General features: G+C 52.0%; 1 protein-coding gene across 1 annotated transcript in view; it reads left to right on the top strand.

Annotated features, from left to right (window-relative positions):
• Window positions 1-19363, top strand: part of LOC120851088 (cytochrome P450 3A8-like) — a 67530-nt gene that overhangs the window by 22653 nt on the left and 25514 nt on the right. The window contains exons 5-6 of the mRNA XM_040223639.3: window positions 8355-8471; window positions 9279-9367. Coding sequence (XP_040079573.1) covers window positions 8355-8471; window positions 9279-9367 — 206 coding nt within the window. The remainder of the gene's footprint in view (window positions 1-8354; window positions 8472-9278; window positions 9368-19363) is intronic.

The following is a 19363-nucleotide window of genomic DNA, read 5'->3' as shown; positions in this document are numbered from 1 at the left end:
GAAGTTTCTCTGATTTGTGAATGACCGTATTGTCATATTCCTGGAGACGGAGTGCCCAGCGTCCAAGGCGGCATCTTTAAATGATGAGATCCAGCAGAGTGCGTGGTGATCTGTGCACGACGATAGAAAATGGGCGTCCGAAGAGGTAGGGGCGGAACTTCGTAATAGACCAGATTACAGCCAGACACTCACGTTCAGAGATGGTGTAGTTTTGCTCAGCTGGTGAAAGTGGTCGGCTGGCGTAGGAAACCACACGTTCTTTGTCTGGTTGATGCTGGGCCAGTATTGCTCCAATTCCGTGGCCGCTGGCGTCAGTGCGTAGCTCAGTAGGAGCGGAGTGATCAAAATGGCCTAAAATGAGGCAAGATGTCAGAACTGTCTTCAAAGCTTCGAAAGCTGCCTGTTGGTCGGCAGTCCACAGAAATGATTGTTTTTTCTTTAAAAAGTTTGTACGAGGACGCGTAATGTGAGCAAACTGGCAAATAAATCGACGAAAGTACGAACAAAGTCCGAGGAAACTGCGGACATATTTAGGTGAGGCTGGTGTTGGGAATTCTTGAACAGCTTTGGTTTTGTCGGGGTCAGGTCTGATGTCGCTTTTGTCCTCAAGGTGACCGAGCACTTTAATTTGAGAGCTTCCAAACAGGCATTTGGAACAATTCAATTAAAGGTTTGCCTTTTTGAAGAGAGTGAGTACCTGATCGAGTCCCTCTAGGTGAAATGGAATTGTTGTGGAGGAAATTATTACATCATCTAGGTAGCATAGGCATGTTGTCCATTTGAGCCCTCGCAAAGTCGGTCCATCATGCGTTCGAAAGTCGCTGGGGCATTGCATAAACCGAACGGCATTACTTTGAATTCGTAAAGACCGTCTGGAGTTATGGACGCAGTTCTTTCTCTATCTGAGTCGTCGCCGTTGATCTGCCAATATCCGGTGCGAAGATCGATGGAAGAAACGTACTGGGCGCCGTGTAGACAATCAAATGTATCGTCAATACGTGGCAGTGGGTATACGTCCCTTTTTGTGATCTTGTTGAGCCGACGATGGTCAATGCAGAATCGCCACGTCCCATCCGCTTTTTTTGACAAGGACAACTGGGGAGGACCACGGGCTAGAGGATGGTTGAACGATATCTTGCGCCATCATCTTATCAACTTCCGTTTGTATAAGGCGGCATTCACAGGCAGAGACTCGGTAAGGACGGTAATGTAGAGGTGGTCGAGTCCCTGTATCGATGTGGTGTGGTTGCGGTGGTTCGCCCGAGAAGGCGACTCCCTAAATCAAATACGTCGCGGTGTTTGTAAAGGAGATTTTGAACGTTCTGTTTCTGTCGCTCGTCCAGTGTGGGGTCAAACTTACTTTTGAGTTTATCGAGTAGGGAACTCGCCAGAGGACTTTCAGGAGGTACTGATGGCGACATGTCCACGGCTATAGCAGATACACTTCGCGTTATAAAGGACGATGTTTCGGCTAGTGAAGTTCCACTTGGCAAAACTTGTGTAGTCTGGCTGAAATTAACCACTCATAGGTAGGTTGTGCCGGCCGTGATTGAAACCAGACAATGGTGGACAGCAAGTTGTTTCGTTAGAAAAATTTCGACTCTTGGACATGCAATCTAATCGCCATCAGCTGTAGGGTCGTTCGATGCGACTCTGACTGCGACTACGACTAGTGGCGGAATGCGATGGCTGTCCGTAGAACGTAGCTTTGAAAGTACTGGTTGCGGAATATCTGTTGGAGCGGCGACGTCAAGTTCGATTTCTCTTTTTGCACAGTCGCTGAGGGCAGAGTGGGCAGAAAGAAAATCCGATCCGAGTATTCATAGGTGGGGACAGCTAGATATGACCGTAAACAAGACGAAGGTCGTTTGGTGATCAAGAGTTATACGGGAGCCGCACATGGCAAAGGAACGTGTAACATGGCCGTCCGCGCCGATCAGTAGTTTGGACTCTGGTGGTGTCAACGGTTTGTGTAGCTGTCGTCTCAAATCTTCCCTCATTATAGATGGCAGCTCCAGTGTCTATGACGGCGAATATACTGGTACCGTCGATTGTAATGGGCAATAGACTGTGGGCAGTGGCGCATACGCCGTTGGGAGGATTTGTGGGCAGTGACAATGATGCAGCTTCACCTCTTGAAGCTGCATGACTTAGTTTTCCGAGCTTCGGGGAGCAAGAGCTGGCGAGATAGGGCGGCGAGGGGCGGGCGACTGGCGGCGACGTGGAGGGGAAGAGTGGTGGTAGAGGAGGCGCGGTACGAAGTATGGGGAGAAACGATCATCGAAGAAGCGGTGGTAAATAAGAGAAGAGAAGGTGCGTGGTCGGTTATTAAATCGGCTACGGCATTAGCGGGCGAAGTGACCAGCGGCACTGCAATGGAAGCAGATGGGTTTGTTGTCCGGTGTTCTCCACGCTGCAGGGTCTCATCACGGAACTTGACCCTCCGGATTAGCTGCTGTATAAGCTGGGCGATCGGAGGAAGCCGAGGCTCTACGTGTTGGTGCTGGAACATGACGTTTATCGATTTCTTGGCGGATCACGGCTTGAACTGTAGATATGGAAAGCGGTTCTGGCTCTTCAGCAGAGTGGGAAAAAGCATTGGGCGGCAGCATCGCTTCTAGCTCACTACGTACAATTTTAGCGATTTGTGTTTCCGATGGTGGAGTTTCCCCACGCGTGGAAGTGGCTGTTGTGTTAGGGAGCCGGGTGAAGTTGGAAGTTATCGGGCGATTCTTGACCTCTTCAAATCGCCGGCATTCATTCACTAGGGTTCCGACGGTGGAGCAGTGCTTAAAAACAATAAGTTCAGCGTGTCCTCCGCAATGCCCTCGAGGATGTGTGAAATTCGTTCGGACTCGGGCATGCTCGTGTCGGCTTTGTGGCAAAGCGACAAGATGTCTTGCACGTACGCCATGTACGATTCGGTCGAGGTTTGGACACGAGATGCAAGTATTCGTCTTGAAGATAGTTTTCGGCCTGTTGGGTCGCCAAAGAGGTGCTGAAGTTGTTCCTTACACATATTCCACGAAGTGATGGTTTCTTCAATGGTCAGGAATCAGGTCCGTGCCGTGTCCTTCAGATAGAAAATTATGTTGGCCAGCATGATGGTAGGGTCCCATCTGTTGTGGGTACTGATGCGCGAATAGAGGTGAAGCCACTCCTCGACATCTTGGTCTCCGGTTCCGGTGAAATTTCTAGGGTCTCGCGGCTGGGAGAAGGTCAGTGGTGGTGCAGGTATTTCGGAGTACCTTCGGGTGGGGTACTCCGACAATACCTACAAGTAGAAGCGAAATGTAGAAATTGCAGAAAACCCTACTCTGAGGGGCAGCTGCGACGTGCCAGACTTCGGAACTACTGGCCATGACGTTGGGCCGGACGTCACGTCGAGTACGGAAGAGCCCGTTCAGGATAACCTATCAACACCGCATCCGCAGTCTCCAAATCCAACTTCGGGTGTTTCTTCATTAGGACGCCCACAGCGTGAACAGCGTCGTCCTCGGTACTTACAAGATTACGTTTCGGGGGGAGGTGTTGTGTACTGAAGGTATCGTGAGAAGAGCGCGGCGCGCGAGCATGGGCCAACGGACCTGCGCGTGCTAACGCGAGCCACGGCCACTTCTACACGGAGCCTTCTGGAACAGAACCATGTTGTACATATCGGAGTTAGTAAAGCGGGGCGCATCGCGCTAAGTCGACCAAGGTGTCCTGTCTCGCTCGTTACTTAACAACTGCCTAATAGTTTCATTATAATAGTACGCATGTTACACTCTGTTTAACATATGTACTATGTGCGGGGCTGCGCAGGTGTCACCTAGTACATAAATGGGGATCACGTGGTTTTGTTGACGATGGCCGGCAGTGGTCGGCGGAGTGAGGCATGACGGCGATGAATATCTGGTTCTACAAAGGGCTTGTGCGTTCGACGGTGCGAGGATTGCAATATATGAGACGACATTCGCTTTTACCATATCGTGGATCTCACGGTGGTGAACCCGCTAAACCTGCCCGATGAAGAAACAGCTCCCAGAGCTCGCCGCTGTTTTACCGGGTTTTGTGGACTCTTTAAAAAATTTTCGAGTTTGGTAAATACGCGTTCAAAGGTTTGTGTTATAAAAGAAATGAAAGCCGTTTACCTTGTAACGCTGAATTAGAGCGTATCTCTTTAGGAGGAGAAGGGAAGGGTACTGAGGGTCACGTGCTGTCGGAGGGGGGGGGGGAGGGGTCACGTGACCTGGGGGGGTCACGTGACCCCCCTCCCCGATGTCACCGAAGGTACCCGAGGTCCTCCCGAGGTCCTCCCGAAGGAACCTGAAGTCCTCCCGAAGGAACCCGAGGTCCTCCCGAGGTCCTCCCGAAGGAACCTGATGTCCTCCCGAGGTCCTCCCGAAGGAACCCGAGCTCCTCCAAGGTACTCCAGAAGGAACCGGAGGTCCTCCCGAGGTTCTCCCAAAATCCTCCCGAAGGAACCCAAGGTCCTTCGGGAGGACCTCGGGTTCCTTCGGGAAAATTTACCGATAATGCACCGCGCGGTTACGCTGACGGCGACTGCGACGCCGACGCCGCTCAGGCCGGAAACGGGCGTCTAAGAGCTGCGCTCTAAAACGGAGATCCAACTATACACGAACTCATCTCTGTTACGTCACGGCGCGGTGGTGGCGCGTCGGTCGCACTTCCGGTCTGGGGCTGCGGGCAGAAGTCCCCATGCCAGACGTGTATTCCTGCGTTGTTTTGAAAGGAACCAGACAAAAGCCTGCCTTCTCGTCAAAACGCCGTACCAAAAGTGTCGAGAAAGGTTTGAAGGTCAGTTTTCACGTGCTCGGTTCGTCCGAGAATCTGGACATGTGCCGTGAAAAGGGAAAAGCAGACGCCGTCGGACAACGATTGCTTGGGCTTGAAGCACTTTGGGTTAAATTCACGGATACTTGTGGTCATCATATTTATTTGTTTTGTTCTAATATCAACGCCAGAAAACTGTCAAGTTGTGCGGACCACCTGCGGACTACGTTCAGTGCGTCTTCAAGTTCAAACGGCCGCCTGATCGTTCGAACTGTCGTCTGCTCTTTCAAACGTTTTGCTTGTCGTCTGCTCTCTGAGAAGACGCCGACCCGTAGACCAAATGTTGGCCCGATACTCGCGATAAGAAGTAAGTGCAGGTCTCAAAAGACTTAAATTTGAAGGTAGGTAAGCAGGCTCGATGTAAACAGTAGATACAAGGAGATGTTGATCATTGTTACCAGTGACCATCACCGACTTGTTATGCCTTGCGATTCTCAGAATCGACGTCGACCATCTCAGCTACGGTTCACGCTTTTGCAGCCCGAGCGGCGTCGTGACTGAAAATTGCGAGCCAAATCGCATCATGCGAATCAGGCTTTAGCGTACATACTCCGGCGTCCACGCGAAATGAATCGCCACATGTCACATTATTCACGCGAAGTTTTGTAGTGTAACGAGCCTCGGTAATTTCGCTGATGCAGCTCAAGTAGTTAGACGTCGTTAGGAAGACGTAGAATCAACAATTCGTACGCGAAAAAGGGCAGGGGGACTCACACCGACGCCGACGACATCGGATTCCAATGGTTTGTTCATGGGCGACGACGAGCTTCTTGCCCACACCCTCATCGCGCATGCGCGGCGCCGGTGGCGTCCGCTAGGGGCGCTACGGTTTGTTTGTAAACATGAGTTGGTGTATACACGAACTCATCTATGTTACGTCACGGCGCCGTGGTGGCGCGTCGGTCGCACTTCCGGTCTGGGACTGTGGGCAGAAGTCCCCATGCCAGACGTGTATTCCTGCGTTGTTTTGAAAGGAACCAGACAAAAACCTGCCTTCTCGTCAAAACGCCGCGACTGGAGCCGTACCAAAAGTGTCGAGAAAGGTTTGAAGGTCAGTTTTCACGTGCTCGGTTCGTCCGAGAATCTGGACATGTGCCGTGAAAAGGGAAAAGCAGACGCTGTCGGACAACGATTGCTTGGGCGGGAAGCACTTTGGGTTGAATTCACGAATACTTATTGTCATCAGATTTATTTGTTTTGTTCCAACATGAACGCCAGAAAACCGTCAAGTTGTGGGAACCACCTGCGGACTACGTTTAGTGCGCCTCCAAGTTTAAACGGCCGCCCGATCGTTCGAACTGTCGTCTGCTCTTCAAACGCTTCTGGTTGTCGTCTGCTCTCTTAGACAACGCCGGCCCGTAGACCAATTGTTGGCCCGGTGCTTGCGATAAGAAGCAAGTGCAGGCCTCAAAACACTTAAATTTGAAGGTTTGTAGCAGGCTCGATAAAACAGGAGATACATGGAGATGTGGATCATTTTTAGCAGTAACCATCACCGACTTGCTAGGCCTAATTCACTTCGTCCGATTCTGCTTCCGATTTTCAGTATTAACGTCGACTATCTCAGCTACGGTTCACGCGTTTGCAGCCCGAGCGGCGTCGCGACTGAAAACTGCGAGCGAAATCGCATCATGCGAATCAGGCTTTAGCGTACATACTGCGGCGTCCACGCGGAATGAATCGCCACATGTCACATTATTCACGCGAAGTTTCGCGGTGTAACGAGCCTCGGTAATTCGCTGACGCCGCTCAAGTAGTCAGACATCGCCAGGAAGACGTAGAATCAACAATTCGAACGAGAAAAAGGGCAGGGGGACTCACACCCACGCCGACAACATCGCGTTCCAATGGTTTGTTTATGGGCGACAGTGAGCTTCTTGCCCACACCCTTATCGCGCATGCGCGGCGCCGGTGACGTCCGTTAGGGGCGCTCCGGTTTGTTTGCAAACATGAGTTGGTGTATAATGCAGTGTGATTTGTGTCACATTGCGATACATGCTATCTGATGTGGGTGATGTTTGCACGATATTTCGTAGTGAGAAAAATGCCTTTTAATAACCATTGTATATTTGCCTGCTCTGCCGTACCATGACCGCTATCGCAGCGCGTTCACTGTCGAAAAGTGAATAGTTGACAACTATTTGCTCCGTTCTGCGAAAATATATTCGCAAGCTGCTGTTGTTGTTGTTTTTGTTGTTGTTGTTGTTGTTGTTGTTGTTGTTGTATTTTTTTATAAAAACATGCTGCCGCGTAGAACAGTTTATAGTCCGCCACAGCCTTTTTTTCATCACGTTGAGAGAGTAAATTTTGTACAATCGTCAATCGTACGCTGTAAAATCTTTTTTATACATTAACAATGTCAAGAAGTTTTACCCGTGATTGGTCCGAGAATGTCTGAGCCAGTGGCGTACCAACTTGTTTTTGAGGGGGGGGGGGGGGGCAAACCAGACCCCCCACCAGGGCCGGGGGCAATGCCCTTGGTATCCCTTGGGCGCCGCCGGCCAGTGTTTGTCGTGCCTAGTGGGGGCTATCTCAGGGGGGGGGGGGGGGGGGGCAAAACATATGCCTTGCCCCCCTCTCTGATAACTGGGAGGGGGGGGGGCGACCGCCCCCTTGCCCCCCCCCCCCCCCCCTCTGGTTGGTACGCCCATGGTCAGAGCGCTCTGAGATCGGCAGTTGTGATCCGCTGAAAAGGATCTCGAGTAGCTCTGGCGACGAGGATGAGGCGCTCTGTTGAATCAAGGTCATAGGAGAGAGGCGACAACCCGAATTCACCATTCGTTTGCGGAGAGCGTATCAGAGGAAGGAAAACGATCTACGAAAACTCCCTGTTTACGCTAACGCCATCGAACAACCGGGAACGGGGCACTAACAGCTGTCGCTGCAAAATTTTTTGTTATCATGTCACACTTCAACAAATCGTAAGGCTAAGGCGGACGACATTTATCGGTGGTTTTCGGTTAAAGCCGGAAAAACTATACGGCCTGCGTGGCTCTGACGTGACGCATCTGCGGTGGCGCTGCTGTCGACACTGATCATGCGCACAAGGTTCACTTGACGCGAATCTGGTTTCTGCTCACGCGCAATGCCCACGACGGGGAATGCAGACTTCTTCAGGAACAGCTTGCATACGCCTCAGCTCATCGTCCGCCACGAACAACAGTTTTGAGGGCGTGAAAGGAACCTGGTGAACGATCTTGCACCACGGTCTCCTTCGTGAGGGTTCTTCGCGGCGGTCCCTCCTCGTGGAACAGACCCTTTCAACAAAAAAATAAACAACATCGAGCAACATTGGCTGTCGCCACTTCTTGCGTCCGAACCGTGTGATTGGTTCTGATCCCTCGCCGAGCGCTGAGGCTGTATACTTGTGTCCAATACGTGTTCGAAGTATGCGCGTGCCCAAATATTGGCGGACTCGTATATTCATACGCGGCGGCTACTACTATAGATGGCGAGCCGTTTTGGAGAAGGGTCCACTGTGTAAAACACATGCCATATGATATAAATTCGCTGCGCAGATCTTAAGTTTCGGCGATTCACTCTTGGAGAACATGATGAGCATCCTCCCTGTTGACAAGTGGAGGCGGATCCGACCGGCAGCCAGCCCAGCGTTTGCTGCGGGAAAGCTACGCAAGGTTTGTGCGCTTCCAGATTCTGCAAGAAGGGCTCTTACCTTTGGTATTGTCCGAGACGATACGATGTCTCATTTAACTTTACGAGCTCGCTGACGTTTGCTGTGCTAAATGTTTTTTTTTTTTTTTTGTGTATTTTTCAGTTTGCTATTAAAGCGGCACTAACGGGGGTTGTGCGGGTGAGTTATATGCGGTCAAGGGAACACAAAAGAGGGGTCTTATACGTCAAAATGAAAAGCTTAATTAGGTAAAATTTTGAATTTTATGAGTGAAGATAAATATATGGTTTCATTAAAACACCTGCTGAGCGTTGTCCAAAACCACTAAACTATATTTTAGAAAGGCGCGGAGCGCTTGAAAGCACTCCGCGCCTTCTAATAGGTTCGAGGCTGGAGGTGCCAGAATGCGGATGCAAAACGCGCCGAGGTTTTATAATCCGGCATTTAACACCGCCAGCTCTGTGCCTGATAACTTTAGGGATCAAAGTTGTTGTTGTTGTTTGTTTTGTTTTTCATTACATTTACCGATTTCATGGTTTTTGATGTCGCTGATAGTGAGTTTAAAATTTGAATCTTATTTTTCTTTCCACTAATTCAAAACAATTACCGAAGTTTAATTTAGTATCTAACTTACCGCGCCCTGACCCGGTCGTAAAACTCAGCCGTGCAGAACTCATTAGTACAGCTTTCACGGCTTGTTTTAGAAAGAAAACAAATGTGTAAAACTCCATATTGAGCATTCTGTATGTTGCAGATTTTATATCAGAGGTATTTCGTGCACACTTCACAGTGCAGAAAACATTTGTTACAGATGAATTCCTTAATAGCGGACTGCGCCCGAACAACAGCGGAACACTTGAAAGAAACGGCCGAAAAGGAGGGAGAACTGGAGTTGAAGCAGTAAGTAATTTTTCATTTCGCTGACACTGTATTTTTTTTTTTTTTTACATCTAGACACGTGTATTTAATATATCCTTCAATATAAATGTCATGAACGACTCGTTGATTTCGCTTTTTTTTTTAGTGGCAAAATAGGAAATTACTGACATGTGAGAAATAGCCTTTTGCGCAGTTCTGTGATAGACAATAAGAAAGGCTTTGGTGAAAATCTCACACAGGCGATATCCTCTAGTTTAGGCATCAGTGGTGTTTTACTGGTTACCTTTTATATGAGCAGTCGTTCAAGAATTAAATTATATTCTATAAGACTCTTACCGAATGGTTCAAAATAAAAATACGTTAATAATTTTGTTGTTTTTAGGCAGGATATGTGTTGAGGATCCGCGCTCAGAAATAACGATAACCATCTGTAGCGAAGGCAGCTTATTGAATTATAGAGCCTTTTCAAAATCCCATCAGGCAACATTCGCGGCCGGCATTTTTGGGCACCTACTCGTGAATGGTTCCGAGTCCACGCCGAACAGTGACGCAGCAGTCGTGTCCAATCTACGTTCAGCGTGTGGTGCCCGAATAATGGCCGACTCGGATAATTGACAGAGCAGCTATGAAGCGTAACTTTTGAAAAAGTGTCCATTGAAAACTCGAAGACTGGTGCACACAGCAGCGTTTTCTCGCATTACGTATAAGTCGTCGAAGCATTCGTGTCTCGACCGTCGCGTGCCAGGCTATCTCCTTGAATTGGTATAGCCACGCTTGATACTAAGCAGAGATGTCGCGGTGACTTGTATACGTAAGCCTTCGTAGGGTAATGTAAGAAAACGGGACTGTCTGAAGCAGCCATGATTATGGATTGTAAGAATCAAAAGTATGCCGTCAAAAATAGCTTAGGAAGCATCGTAATCTAAACTCTGAGACGAGGTGAAATAAAGTAACGGACAGGGCGACACCAAATCTCGAACGGCAGGAGAGTTCATTCGCGAGCCTAAATCCGTCCACGCAGACAAAAAAGAGAAGAGACAAAAAGACACGCCGCCGCAAAGTTGGCGGAACTGATCCAGACTGACTGACTTCCGCCAGGACACCCTCACCACCAGCAGACACCCGCCGCCAAGCTATAATTTCCGTCTATAGCCGATGGAACCGAGCGAGAACGTATTACGTTCAGCAATAGAGTGTTTTAGCAGATCGTTCAGTCACTCCCGCTGCGTTATCCGCTAGCCGCTACGGCATCCGCTATATGTAACGTAACGAAACCGCCATTTTAAGTTTTAGTAACACGTTCGCCACCCGCTATGGATTACAGCGTTACGAGAGCTGACGCAACGCCACTAGCGACTCTTTCGAACACTAAGGCTTGCGTAAAACAGATTTGTAAAGCAATTCTTCGGAATTTTTTTGTATTAACGTCGTTATCTTAACAGAATATTTTGTTCTTTATTGAATAACGTGCTAATCGTTGATTCTTTTGTAACTGCAACTACGGCCAAGTTGTCCAAGCCAATTTGATAGGAGTCAAGCGCCTAAGCCACCGAGAAAAATCTTCAAAAATAGATGACAACAAGCGTAGCTCTTCTGTTGTGTCGTTGTTCATCGAAAACGAAACGCCACGGAAATCCCTCATATCCGCCTGCTCGCTGGCTTCCTAGGTCGGTTGTGTCCTCACGACAAAGCGGCCGAGCAGGAGCCCGCACCCTTCGCTCACAATACCACGAACTGCAAAGCTTTTTTTTTTTTTTTTTTTTTTTTGTTCGTGGCCGTATTTAGCATGTCCGCCATAAATCGCTACCTGTTGCAGTCGTGGAACGGCTTTGACGCGGCTACTTCCTCGAGCAGCAAGATATAATCCACCCCTCAGAACCACGATGGCGAAGGGCACAGACCAGACAGGCGCGGCGTGGCGGCCATCTTGAATTGCGTCCCTCGCTGGCTCTTCCTTATCTCGCCGAGACTCGTTCTCGCGAGACCTACGCTAGCACGCCGCGCTACGCGCCTCGCTATTTTGGCGTGATAGCTCGCTTCCGCTAGCCCCCGCAGATCCGCAATATTTCCGCTAGCAGCGCGCATGCGCAGTAGTTTCGTCGCTCTTGCGTATAGCGTAGCGGGAGAGCCGAAACGATATACTAAAACTCTCAATTATGTTTGACTAATTTTGTGTTCCAAGGTGCAGTCATTTACGCGGGTGTAGCGCGATCGTCTCACATGCAGAATCTTTGTCGCAAAAGCCCTGCGTCATTGGCCCCACATTTCGAAAACATCGCGTTCAAATACCGCCGTCCCGTACTCCTGACGTGCCAACAGCTTGTCCTCACTGTCCTCGTACCACCCTCTTGGCGCTTCAGTCAGCATTTTTCCATATCCTAACCTAATGTGTTGACGGTATACAAGGGGTCTTTTAAGTAAAAGGAACAACACATTAAGGTTAACTTGAACTTCCGAAAAGCTTAGACTAGCGTACAAGTGGCCGATTGCATAAATCTGCATCACCAGCGATGCCACCCGCTGTCGTAGCAGCAAAACTATACTTTAGAGGAGCATTCTCTCTGCTAAAGTTGAAAGAGATAAAGGAGGCATCCACTTCATTCTTAACCTGTCATGGACTTCAGCTAGGATACTTGCATTCTGCCATGATAAGCAAAAGTAATGCGGGAAGCCCTACTCAGACGAAGAATTATAGTCTTTATCCACCCATTGTCAGTCACAAGCTAATAATTCAGGGAAGACTCCTCCCACCCCTTCCCACTTAAAGGAATGCTGAAGCGAACTTATGCCCGCGTCCCACTAGAGCGACAGACAGAGACAAAAGACAGCAACAAGCCTCAAACCCATGCAGCATGCTCGTGATGGTACCTTTGGCAGGCGTTTAGTCGTTCGGTGCTCGCGAAGTAAGCACGAGCGATTGCAAGCCTCTTAAAGATTCCCTCGCGTGCATGATGCTCGTGTTTGAGCATAGCCTCCGTTACTCTGTAAAGCGTCTCAAATCGCGAAAGACTCTGGTTTGAGGCTTGTCTTTGTCTTTTGTTTCTGTATGTCGCTCTAGTGGGACACGGATATTAGGATTTCACAATATAAGGCCGCAAAAACGTTGAAGGGGACGCTAAAAACTCCAAAACATCGCTCATACATCGATAACTCCAGTGTATGGCAGCATTCCTGGAAAAGAAGGGCGCGATCGAGCGGGGGGGACGTGACATCACGATTATAAATTGGGCCAGTTGGTAACAGTGAAACACGATCAAGAACAAACACGAACGACGAAAAGGAAACGAGCGCGACAGGACAATGGCTTACTCGCAACTGAAGTTTATTCTATGGAAAAGGAAGCACAAGAAACTTCTTGAACATATGCGGAGGGCAAGTTCGTCTGCTTCTTGCGCAGGGGGTAGCGGTGACGTCAGAACGCCGAGCCCTGATTGGCTGATCGCGACCCCCTATCTGAGCGTCGTCTGCTCCTTTGCAACGTCGTCTGCTCGCAACGTCGTCTGCGTCTGTCTTACCTTTCCTGCGACTTTCGGAAGTGCAGAGGCTAGTTCACGAAACTATCTTACGCCAAAAATGTGCGTAAGACAAAACTTAAGAACAAATTCGTATTCACGAAACGAAATTTTCGTAAGTTCTGCGCAGGTTACGACGAAATCCTACGACAGCTCCGAAGCTGTTTTACGCACTTCTTACGATCAAATCAGCATGGCCGACAGCGTCACGGTCGCGACGACCCACGGACGTTTATTTTTCTACGTGCGCTTCTCGCGCGTCCCGACTTCAGGCAGCAAGAAAAAAGTAAAAAGTACTTCAAACAGACCACGACGAACAAGAAAGCTGGATCCACAAATACTCGGGAAAAGCTCCAACGGCCAGGATTCCACCGAAAGCGACCAAGGGAGCACGGCTGTTAGGCCTAGCAGGCACTCCGCGACTCGGCGATCGTCTGCCCACGACGGCGTGCTGAATGGAATATGCCCGCGCGACCCTTCTGAACCCTTCCCGTATTATACTTCGATCGCTGACCTAAATTTTAGATTAAGAGGTCGATTTCTTTCTCTTGTTATCTCCTTGTTTCCCGAGGCAACGGTGACTCTCGCCGGTGAAAAAGCGGTGAATCTCCGACAGACGCAGGAAAGGTAAAGCAGCCATCTCTTTGACGAGCAGACGTAAAGCAGACGGCGTTAACTGCGCCAACCCGCCGACGCCGTTAAAGAATGAGGGGTCTCGCCGCACACGAAAGGAGGGAAAACGTATTTGGGAGGGAACTTGCGGGCACTAACACGCTCACTCTCGGTTCTTAGCAAACAAACATCGGCGCCTCGGGACACCTCGCCAGTGAGTCCTTTGACTTCTCTCCTTGATGCGCGTCTGCTAGTTGTTCGACAAAAACAACGTACCGCTCGAGTTATTTCGTCTGTCCTCTCTGAAAGGCGAAGTCAAGCTCGCTCGTAAAGACCTGCACTTCGGAAAATCGCAGGAAAGGTAAGACAGACGCAGCCGACGTTGCGAGCAGACGACGTTGCAAAGGAGCAGACGACGCTCAGATAGGGGGTCGCGATCAGCCAATCAGGGCTCGGTGTTCTGACGTCACCGCTACTTCCTCTCTCATGCGCAGAAGACGAAAATGAGCCCACTTGCGAGGCGTATTACACATACACAGATTAAAGCGCACGCCTACCAAGCAACAAGAGGCCGCAGCGATATTGCCGCGCGCGCAGCTGGCCAAGTAGGCAGCGCGCGCGTGGCCTAACGGTTATCGCGCGTGCTTTCCACGCTGGAAGCCAGGGTTCGATTCCTGGACGCGGAGGCGCATTTTTGTTGACTCTGTAAAGTAATGTTCTGGTAAATTCGAGAATCATGTTGCTTGTTCGAGGTCAGAATGTTCTACGCGCCGAACCTTCTACGCCGAACGATCCAGAAACCCACGAGGGTACATAAGGGATTCCGCAAGGCGAACGGAGTCAGTTTTCGCACCAGCGTTCGACTCTGCTGCTACGCCGACTTCGACGCCCGCGACGCTCTATTATTATCTTTTGTACTCGTTTATTTTTGGCACAAGTTCGCCACATTAAACGTTTATTTCTTTCTGTTTATTTCCTGTTTTTTTTGGTCACCACCCCTGACATTTTGGTGGAGGTGCTGGGTACCGCATGCCCCTGCCGCGTACCCCTCCGAGGGCCCGCAGTGCAAGTCCGACGCCTAGCCCACGAAGAACCGACGAAAGCACTTCCGAGATCCGGTTCAGTCGTCGCACCCAAGGTCTACACCCGGAATTCGGACCTCTACCGCCCAAGACTAAGCAGCCAACGAGGCCAACGATGGACAGCCAGTCGTCCCAGAACCCGTCCACCGCCAGCGTCGTATACCTGCCCGTCGCCCCACGCAACCCGACGCCGTTCCATGGTGAGGCCCATAAGGATGTGGAGGATTGGCTACAGCATTACGAACGAGTGGCCCGCCATAACCAGTGGACACCAGAGCAGTGCCTTCGGAACGTCTACTTCGCTCTGGAAGGCATGGCGCGCACCTGGTTCGAGAACCACGAAGCGTCGATTTCTACGTGGGAAGAGTTCCAGGCCGAGCTGCGACGCACCTTCGCCAACCAGCAGCGACGACAGCGTGCCGAAGAACTCCTCCAAGCAAGACACCAAGGGCCAAACGAGAGCGTCACAAGCTTCGTCGAAGACGTTCTCCGCCTCATGAACCGCGCCGACCCAAACGCTCCCGAAGAGAAAACGTTGCGGGTCCTAATGCGCGGCGTCAAAGAAAACATCTTCGGGGGCCTCGTGCGGAGCCCGCCTACGACTGTCCAGGGTTTCATTACTGAGGCCACCAACATCGAACGTGCCCTTCACGCACGGGCCTCACACTACCAGAGACTTCCCGGCTTCGCTGCCCTCTCGCCGTCCAGCTGCAGCATCCCGGACATCCGCGACATCATCCGGGACGTCGTCCGGGAAGAACTCAGGAAGCTGCTGCCTGCTGCCAACCAGCCGGCTTCGCTTTCGATAGCCGAAGTGGTGCGCGAAGAAGTTCAGCGCGCAATTCAACCGGAGACTTCTGCCAGCGTGGCCGCAGCCGATGAGCCGGCGCTGACCTACGCCGCAGTGGCCCGAGGACCGTCGCCAACTGCTCAACACTACCCGGTGGCGCCACGACGAGACCCATCAACGCAGGCGTACCCCCGACGCAACGACGAAGTACGTCAGTACGACCGCCGAGAACAGCAGGCGCCAAGGAAAACCGACGTGTGGAGGACAGCGGATCGACGACCCATCTGCTACCACTGCGGGGAGGCCGACCATATCTACCGTCATTGTCCCTACCGGCAAATGGGCCTGCGTGGGTTCCACCCGAACGACCCACGCCCGAGGTACGGCGAACGCCCTCGCGACATCGAGGAGTACCTCCGACGTTCGCCCTCCCCAGTGTCGTCTCTCCGCCGTGAAGCCCGCTCCCCATCGCCACGACGTTCAGCCTCCCCAGCGCCACGATCCCGCCGAGAGAGCCTGTCTCCCCTGCGTCGTCGGGAAAACTGAGTGCGGCAACGCCTGGAGGTGACGTTGCCGAAAACGACGGAAGCAAACAGCCTCCAAGAACGCCGGAGCGCTCCCACTCTCTCGACGCCCCGCATTGCACCGACGCGCCTGCAACGGTGTCCAACAACCTAAACGTTGTTATCGATGGCCAAAACGCATCGGCACTCGTTGACACCGGGGCAGACTACTCAGTATTGAGTGGGAGGCTCTCTCGCCACCTTCGAAAAGTCACGACGCCATGGGATGGACCGCAGATACGAACCGCCGGAGGACACCTCATCACGCCTGTCGGAAGGTGCACCGCTCGCGTCGAAATTCACGGCGAGACGTGTCCTGTAAAATTCGTCATTCTACAAGACTGTTCCAGAGACGTCATTCTCGGCATGGACTTTTTGTGTGAATACGGCGCCGTCATCGACCTTGGAGAAAACAGATTGACGCTGCGGACACCTGTTCCGCCTTCAGAGAAACTCCAAACTGCGTCAGCCGCCGTCCGAGTCGCCGCCGACCACGTGAATCTACCGCCGCGATCAAATGTTGTCGTACCCGTCGTGACCGATGCAGCTACCCGTAGCGAAGTTCTTCTGGAAGGTAACCTCCAGTTGCTCCTGGGAAGAGGAATAGGCGTCGCACGAGGTGTAGCTGAACTTCAGGATGGCCGCACTGTGGTCCTCGTGACGAACTTCCGGAATGAAACGCAACACCTCACAAAAGGTGCAGCCGTTGGCCACGTCGAGGATCTCCGAAACTCCGCCGAAATCGCTGCCATTACTGATGAATCCTCGCCACCTCAGCAAGACGGTACGTCGCCAGCGCAACTCGACATCGACCCTAAGCTTCCGGACCCGAAACGACGGCAGCTGATTAACCTCCTCGCCGAATACCGTGACTGCTTTACGGCGTCGTCGAAGGTACGCCAAACAGCCGTTGCGAAGCACCGCATCATTACCGAGGACGACGCGCGCCCTGTGCATCGATCACCGTACAGAGTCTCCGTTAAAGAAAGGGAGGTGATCCAGGAGCAAGTTCAAGAGATGCTGAACGACGACATAATCCAGCCATCAAGCAGTCCGTGGGCCTCTCCAGTCGTACTGGTTAAGAAGAAGGACGGAACGCTTCGGTTCTGCGTGGACTACCGGCAGCTGAACGCGGTGACAAAGAAAGACGTCTACCCACTCCCCCGAATCGACAGCACGTTAGACCGGCTGCGCCACTCTCGATACTTCTCATCGATGGACCTGAAGAGCGGCTACTGGCAGATCGAAGTTGTCTAACGGGACCGAGAGAAGACAGCTTTCGTCACGCCGGATGGGCTGTACGAGTTCAAGGTAATGCCCTTCGGTCTATGTACGGCGCCAGCAACTTTCCAGCGTGTTATGGACACCGTACTGGCAGGACTGAAGTGGCAGAGCTGTCTGGTCTACCTCGATGACGTCGTGGTATTTTCCAGCGACTTCGACGAGCACTTGCGACGACTCCGAGCTGTTCTTCAAGCCATACGGACCGCTGGACTCACCCTCAAGCCGTCAAAGTGTCGGTTCGCCTATGACGAACTGAAGTTTCTAGGTCACGTGGTTAGCAACGAAGGCGTGCGCCCAGACCCTGAGAAGACTCGCGCCGTCGCGTCATTTCCAGCGCCGACAGACAAAAAGGCCGTGCGAAGATTCCTTGGACTTTGCGCCTACTATCGTCGCTTCGTTCGGGATTTCGCACGGATTTCCGCACCGCTCACAAACCTCACGAAGGACGCCGAGAGGTTCGAATGGGCCGAGGAACAGCAGTAGGCATTCGACGAGCTGAAGCGACGACTCCAGACGCCTCCGGTTCTTGGACATTTCGATCAGGATGCGGACACCGAGATTCACACTGACGCAAGTAACGCAGGACTTGGCGCGGTACTAGTTCAAGTACAAGAAGGCACCGAACGAGTCATCGCCTACGCAAGTCGGACACTGTCCAAGGCAGAGAGAAATTACTCCACTACTGAGAAAGAATGCCTTGCGGTCGTCTGGGCAATCACGAAATTTCGTCCGTACTTGTACGGAAGCCCGTTCCGCGTAGTCACGGACCACCACTCGCTCTGCTGGCTTGCGAACCTCAAGGACCCGTCAGGACGCCTCGCTCGATGGAGCCTCCGGCTACAAGAGTTCAACATGACTGTGGTTTACAAGTCAGGACGCAAGCACAGCGACGCTGACTGCCTGTCCAGGGCCCCTGTCGAAACACCTTCCGGCAGCAACGACGACGATGATGACGAGTGCTTTCTAGGGGCAGTGAACACCGATGACATGGCACGACGTCAACGAGACGATCCGGAGCTGCGAGCCTTAATCGAGCACTTGGAAGGGCGCGGCGGTACCGTACCCCGTGTTTTCTCACGAGCCGTGCCGACCTTCGCCATTCGACAAGGTGTACTCTACAAAGAGAACTCCGGGGACAACAACTCGCCGTGGCTGCTGGTAATCCCAACCGACCTTCGAGGGGAGATCTTTCAAGCATGTCACGACGACCCGACGTCCGGACACCTTGGATACAGCCGGACACTGGCCCGTATTCGTGAAAAGTATTACTGGCCCAAGCTCCCCAAGACCGTCCACCTGTACACACGATCATGCCACGAGTGCCAGCGACGCAAGAAACCTCCGACGAGGCCGGCCGGACTCCTGCAGCCTATTTCTCCTCCAACTGCACCCTTCCAGCAGATCGGAATGGATCTACTTGGTCCTTTTCCGCCTTCGACGTCGGGGAACCGCTGGATCATCGTCGCCACAGATTATCTCACGCGGTACGCCGAAACGAAAGCTCTTCCTTCGGGGACTGCTGTGGAAGTTGCCAAGTTTTTCATTGAGTCCATCGCCCTCCGGCACGGCGCTCCAGAAGTTCTGATTACAGATCGCGGATCATCGTTCATGGCACAACTGACCCAAGAAATCCTCCGACTCAGTCACACCAGCCATCGTCGTACAACTGCGTACCACCCGCAGACCAACGGGCTGACGGAGCGACTCAACAAGACAATCGCCGATATGATCTCTATGTACGTCGACGTAGAGCACAAGACGTGGGACGAGGTGCTGCCCTACGTCACGTTCGCCTACAATACGGCGGTTCAAGAGACCACTGGATTCACCCCTTTCCAGCTGGTACATGGTCGGAAGGTAACGACCATGCTGGACGCCATGCTGCCCCATGAGCCATCTGGCAATGAGAGCGACGACGCCCAGGCGGTTGCTCAACGCGCCGAAGAAGTTCGCCAGCTCGCCCGACTCCTGATTCAAGACCAGCAACGCGTCGACGCCGGCCGCTACAACCTTCGTCGCAGGGACGTCCACTTCCAGCCCGGAGATAGGGTGTGGGTATGGACGCCCATCCGTCGCCGCGGCCTCAGTGAGAAATTGCTGAAACGATACTTTGGACCCTACAAAGTGCTTCGTCGACTCGGGGATCTGAACTACGAGGTGATGCCCGACGGAAC

This window comes from Ixodes scapularis, unplaced genomic scaffold (genome assembly GCF_016920785.2).
Source record: "Ixodes scapularis isolate PalLabHiFi unplaced genomic scaffold, ASM1692078v2 PGA_scaffold10__122_contigs__length_95168666, whole genome shotgun sequence".
Taxonomy (NCBI): domain Eukaryota; kingdom Metazoa; phylum Arthropoda; class Arachnida; order Ixodida; family Ixodidae; genus Ixodes; species Ixodes scapularis.
Note: the sequence above shows the minus strand (reverse complement) of the source record. Positions and strands in the feature narration are given on the sequence as shown.